At 35.5% G+C, this 6,458-nt stretch overlaps 1 protein-coding gene across 1 annotated transcript; it reads right to left on the reverse strand.

Annotated features, from left to right (window-relative positions):
- Window positions 1-3,074: 3,074 nt before the first annotated feature.
- LOC145092937 (Phototropic-responsive NPH3 family protein) lies at window positions 3,075-6,254 on the reverse strand. Its single transcript, XM_079030943.1, has 5 exons — window positions 5,748-6,254; window positions 5,389-5,458; window positions 4,718-5,312; window positions 3,994-4,607; window positions 3,075-3,898 (listed from the first exon to the last, which is right to left on the reverse strand). Exons 1-5 carry the CDS (start codon window positions 5,792-5,794, stop codon window positions 3,332-3,334), a joined length of 1,893 nt encoding a protein of 630 aa, XP_078887069.1. The 5' UTR covers window positions 5,795-6,254; the 3' UTR covers window positions 3,075-3,331.
- Window positions 6,255-6,458: the final 204 nt, after the last annotated feature.

Here is a 6,458-nt window from a genome sequence, read left to right on the forward strand (position 1 = left end):
CTTCTTACTCTTCTCTTTTAGCACCACACAGACACAGGATCCCAAAACATGATTCTTTCTTCTTCTAGTATTTGACTATTTGGTAGAACTAGGTTAGTTTTAAATGATTTTTGAGGACAATTTTCCTTCCAAATTCTGGCACATGAGATGTTGATGCTTTTTTTCAAACATGTTTTTTTTTTTTTTCATATAATCCAAGTTTTTTCCCCTTGGTTATGGATTCCTAAAAGCATCAATGATAAGATGGTAGACTTTTTTTTACTTGAGCTTTTTCGTGACACATCTCATCAATTTAAAAAGCTCAAAATGTCTCCATATTTGGAATTTTTTAATCAAATAATGGGACCTATAAATCCTGTGTATGTTGTTTTATTGTTGTTTGTAGTAGTTTTTGTTTATATTCGGTTGAAAACATATAGAACATACTATATTTATTGAAAAACTTTTAATATTTCTTTTTTACTACTTTGACTTGTAATATGTTATGAAATTGATTATTTCTCTAGAACATGAAACAACGTGAATCCGATAAAAATAAAATAATTAATTATAATTGTGTTGCGTTGGGTCATAGACCTTAAAAACCCGGACCGAAAACTGGAAACCGGTCGCCAATTCAAAAAATTAAAAAAAAAAAAAAGTTGGTTGCAATTATACAGAAGTAACTTTTAATGAGAAACTGGCTAAAACAGAAAGCGTATACTATTAAAAAAAGACAAAACTGCAAAAATGGTCCCTGTGGTATGCATTTTTTTGGGGTTTTAGTCCAAACAGTGACTTTTTTGGTTTCGTAGTCCTTTTGGAGTGGTTTGTATGCAAAAATGGTCCCTCCGAAAACTGAAATGACTATAATACCCTTGAGGTATTTATTTTTCATTTTTCTTTCATTATTCTTAAAATTTAATATTTATTTATTTATTTTAACAATTAAAAAAATAAAAAAGGGCACACCTCTCTCTCTCTCTCTCTCTCTCTCTCTCTCTCTCTCTCTCTCTCTCTCTCTCTCTCTCTCTCTCTCTCTCTCTCTCCTGTGTAAACCTACAGTAGATCCAACCCTCGTTCATAATCCATTTGAACATCAAATTCCAACATCAAACATCAGAGATTCCAATTTTTTCTTGCAAACAATCGATTTCTCCGATTCCTCAATTCTCAAACAATTGATTCTCACTTTTTTCCTGCAACTTAGATTAACCCACAAACTTATAGATCTTCATCCAGTTTCACTATGAACACACACACAAGATCAAGGTATATATTCGACATCGATTCAGCAGCAAAGTGCAGGTCCAGTGATAGTGGGCTGAGGTCCACTGATTTCCTACGGATGTTGAGAAGACTCAGTTTAGTGGCTATCAAAATCGACGATGAAAAGAAACATTAGTGATGTTAGAGGAGACGATAAACAAGAATCAATTCGAATGCTCAGGGTTATACCCATTATATCACCTGATTTAAACGACAATAAATCTAGAAACATCGTCTACATACAGGTTATACACAAACACCTATTTCATTGATAATACACATAAATGAGAGACAGAGGAATCGTAAGAGAAGGAAAAAAAGAGAAAGGGGTGAGTCGATAAAGGGGAGAAATCGAGAGGGGCTATTGTAGGGAGCTGCTCCGGTGGCCGGTAAAGGGGAAGAAATCGATGCGTAAGATACGAGGGGAGGAAGGAGTAAGATACGCAATGGCTCCCTCCTGCACCGATTTCCTTCTTCTCTACCTAATGGTGCTCGAACCAGAGAAGGTTCTCGATCTGCCCAATCCTAGTGGTAGCACATCAGCTCTGTTGCTTCCATCTTCCCAATACAGCGATGATTGAAAAGAAAAGAAGGAGCAAGGATTGGGGTTTGTTTGGGGTTGCTCAGATCAACAGAAAAGAAAAAAGATGGGGTGAGGCTAGAATGGTTCTATGGTGGGCGGAGATGTAGCGGTTCACGGTGGAGTTTGGTAGTCGAATGGAGGCTAGCAGGTGGTGCGGTGGCTATCTCCAGATTGCCGGAGGTAGCACAGCCCCTTCTTGTTTGTTGAAATTGGGAACGAGAGAAAGAAATGGGTATATGACCTGGAGAGAGAGAGAGAGAGAGAGAGAGAGAGAGAGAGAGAGAGAGAGAGAGAGAGAGAGAGAGAGAGAGAGAGAGAGAGAGAGAGAGAGAGAGAGAGAGAGAGAGAGAGAGAGAGAGAGAAGTGGGCCATTTTTTATTATTAAAATAATTATTAAAATAAATAAATAGATATTATATTTAAAAAAATCAAAGAAAAATGAAAAATAAATACTCCAAGGGTATTACAGTCATTTCAGTTTACTGAGGGACCAAATCCACAATGAAACTAGCTCAAAAGGACTACGAAACCAAAAAAGTCACTATTTGGACTAAAACCCCAAAATTTTGCATACCACAGGGACCATTTTTGCAATTTTGTCTTAAAAAAATTATATTTTTTCAATTTAAAGTTAGGTTTGATATTGGTAACAGACCCAATTGACTAAAGATTTGTAAACAAATGCTTAAATTGGATGTACATCACTTTTTGCTTGACAACTAATGACTAACAACACCAAAATCATTTGCTTTACATAAGTTATGTTGAGAATTATTTTCTTTTTGCATCGATGTTGTACTATTTCAAAGGTAGGTCCAAAAATCATTTGCTTTACATAGTCTAGCCCTTGGTTTTATCAGGTTTATTTATATACCAATATATAAGAACAAAATAGATGGTAAAAGTTGTGACAATTATAGAGTTATGAAAGTAATTAGTCATATTACGAAGTTATAGGAGAAAATGTTGGAGACTAGGCTGAGACTAGAAACAGTTTTTTTTAAACTAATCTAGCTTTCGCCTTTCTGTATAATATCTGCATGGTTACGTTTATTTCCCTCTACTTGTATCTTTATAGCTTGTATTCTTTTTCTCCATCCTAAGCTAGCATATTTTCATATGCAAAGATCATCCAATCCATTGGCTTGGGGATTCATAAAACATAATACATGATCAAGAAAATTACAAGCCAAAGAATCTCTTCCTATTGGAATAAACAAACTAACACACTTTGTGTGGGTAATGAACAATGAACATGTATAAACTATATATATAATTTTAAATTACAATTTCATAGCACACCTGTGTTATATACTTCAACTGAATCTACACCAGTTGACAAAGAATGCACCCTTGCATTTGCATACAAACTTCTATAAGCCCCCAAAAAGAAAATCCATCCCAGATGTTTACATCTGTAAACATCTAGGATGGATTTTCTGTCATCAACCCTTGTGACACTACTTACAAGACTATATAATAAATAAAATTTAAAAAACTTTAACGATGTTTTGAATGATGCGACATGCGTGGCTGGTCAACCGAGCCACGTGGCGTTGCGGGCCCCGTACTTTCCACAACATCTTCTTGAACATTTGATGATCGAGGATTTAACTTACATTTCCCAAAAGTTCTAGAAACAAACCAATTAGATTCAAGAAAAGTATTATTATGTGTTGTTGTTGTTCTACTTACTCTTTTCATTTCTTCCTTCATTCTATTAAACTCTTGTTCAAGTTCACCAACTCTAGACCTCAATCTTTCCATACTCACTTTCATAACTTGATTTTCACGCACAATTGTCACCCACCCATCTCTTTGAACAATTTGGGAAGCCATTAATGGAGGCTGATTCTGATTCTGATTCTCATTATCTAACACAAGATTAGAGGAAGCAGATAAAGCAGCTTTTAGTTGCATTTGCTCAAAAAACAGAACTTGAAGATGAACTCTAAGTGGGAGTCGATCATTTTGAGAAGCATGAGCACATGCATCAATTGAGAGCTTTTGATAGTTTATAATGTTGCAAAGATCTTCTTTCTCTTTCTCATGTAGCCATGGATGGGCCTACATGATAAAATACAATTTGTTCAAGGGTTAAATGCGTAATTCTCTAACATTTTGTTGATCATAATAAGTAAGAGAAAGAAGGAGAAGGAGACCTTGAAGTAAAGATCCAAAGCTCTATAAAGCCCATCATTTAAAGATCTAGAAGATTCAGGAAGAGCTTCAGCTAAAGATCGAATCTTTTCAGGTTTCAAGTTCACATCAGATGCAACTTCAGCCATATAATTATCTACAAGCTTTGAAACTTTCTTCAATGGTAAAGATGAAGATGATGGTGTTACTTCTGAAGCAATTGATGGTGGAGAAAAAGGAGTAGCAGTTTTTTCAGAGTTCAAAAAATGATTGATTATCTTTTCAACACAATCACTGTTGTATAAAGTATCGGAATTGGAATAAGTAGGAATCAAAAGGGCATCAAGTGTAGCAAGCTCCAATTGCATTCCAATCTTCTTTTCAAGGGAATCTTGACATTTATCATTAACACCCAAAATCAAAGCAACACGTAAAAGTCCCAACAAGAATCGACAGAATGACTTGCCCTTTTTTTCAGGAAGCAGTTTCACAATGCTTTCAAGAAGAACTCGTTGGTCAACAATGGCAGGTTTCATGCTCAAACTTGCAATCGATCTTGCTTTTGCAGTGTGTTGTTGTCCACTTTTCCATCTCCCTAATCCATGAAGATACTTTCTACAATAATACATAATTGCCCCTGTAAATAAGAGGAAAATCCCAAGGATTACTCTGAGACATTTCATCAAACACTTGGAGTGCATCACATATAGAAAATGTAGGAGATGGATTATTAATTTATCATGATACCTGTTAACTTTTCAGGTGGAATGCCTCGAGCTTCCATCATCTTCATAAGCCTGACAAACAACGGGACACTGAGATACGAGACATCTTCAAACCACCAATCGGATTCTGAGCTACGGATTCTTGCGCCGGTGTTGATTCCATTCCATAAAATGCTACCACAGGGGCTCTGTAAACGACCATACATCATCATCGGCCAACCAAACAAACTAGGATCTGTACACGCCATCATCGATACAGCATTCAAACATTTACTAATGATTTGAAGATTATCCGCTTGTGTTGTAAACGTATCACAGCTTTGAAGAGCAACCATGCAATCCTTCCAGTTTTTTACAACATGTTTATGGAAGTAAGTATCTGCTCTGGCTAACAAGTTGTCATCTCCGTACTCATCGAACATCTCAAGATACTCTGCTAAACAGTACACCAGAACTATATTTCGAGGTGTAAGTTCTACACGTACGCCATAGCAGAATTTAGCTGCGATCAGAAATGCATTTGTCCCACCTGGAATGTCTTCTAGGGTAATAATGTCTGTATTTTGAGTTTCTTTGATTAATTTATCGATTTTTCCACATCTTGACGATAGAGGAAACTGTAAAAGTGAAAGAAATCTGGCATCGGTGACGAAAGTTTAGGGTTAAAAACAGAGATACAGAAAGAAACATTACCTTGTGAAGATGGAAATTTACTTTGTCTATGATGATCACGATATCGCTTGGTAAACCTGCATTACAAAACCTAACACAAAAAGAAACCAAATTTCAGACGAACAGCAGTCTACGTTTGTTTAAAGCTTTGAAGCTTCGAAATTCATGATCTATATAGCCTATAGATCAAAATGATCGTAGTAGAGTATCATGATTTAGGCTAAATGATGCATCCATCAAAGACGCTTTCCAGAATTTTTAAAGAACATACGAATTGTTGTTGAGTAAGAGACAGAAATGATCACCAATTGAATAAAAAAACCACTATTTGAATTTTGAATTTTGAAGCATTCGGTTATGTATAAAGAATGAGAATTTACCAGTCATTGGCTTCTTGATAGAACTCCAAAGCTTTCCCAGGAGCCATGGCTGATCTTAACTTTCCAACTCCAAAACATCAAAACATCAAAAACCCATCATCTATAATCACTCCCCTCTGTCAAATCTTCGAAATTCTTATTTCAAATACATAAAGAATCATGAAAAGAAGTCGGGTCGGGTTATGGATGACAAAGAAAAAAGCAATAATGATGTCTTCTTCTATACAATACTTTACAATTACAATACAGATTACAGGTAATAATCTAAGCTTTTTTTTATTTGTGTATACTATTTGTGGGGTTTTTTTTTTTCTTTAAAGAAAAGATCTTTGAGTGGCATGGGACAAACCCAACATCATTTAATTACAACCACCCCAGCAACCAAAATGGTCCCTATCCCTTATATGTATTATTTAAAAAGATGAAAAATTAACAGGAGAAAAAGGAAAGAAATTTAAGAGAAATACAAGAAACTATACACATCAATGATTTCAAGATTCCTGCTTTTGAGTCAACACCCATTTACTACAAAACACAACCACAACCACCGCTATGTTATGTGTGTCTTTTAGTCTTTGTATGTGTATATTCAGTGGGTTTTTTTATTGATGCTGGCTTTAGAATGAGTCTTGAACACATTAACAATGATGAGAGAGAGGGAGAGAGGAGTGGAATATGGAGATGGCGTGGTGTGATAAGTGTGAGTGAGGA

This window comes from Lactuca serriola, chromosome 1, assembly GCF_051521515.1.
Source record: "Lactuca serriola cultivar US96UC23 chromosome 1, Lser_US96UC23_V15, whole genome shotgun sequence".
NCBI classification, from domain to species: domain Eukaryota; kingdom Viridiplantae; phylum Streptophyta; class Magnoliopsida; order Asterales; family Asteraceae; genus Lactuca; species Lactuca serriola.

Bases quoted from the DNA above. Each gene is read 5' to 3' on its own strand.
- LOC145092937 (XM_079030943.1), bottom strand. From the start codon at position 5,794: ATGGCTCCTGGGAAAGCTTTGGAGTTCTATCAAGAAGCCAATGACTG. The intron at 5,459-5,747 runs GTAAATTCTCAT...TTTTTGTGTTAG, and splicing joins TATCAAGAAGCCAATGACTG to GTTTTGTAATGCAGGTTTAC. The intron at 5,313-5,388 runs GTAATGTTTCTT...TCACTTTTACAG, and splicing joins TAAATTTCCATCTTCACAAG to TTTCCTCTATCGTCAAGATG.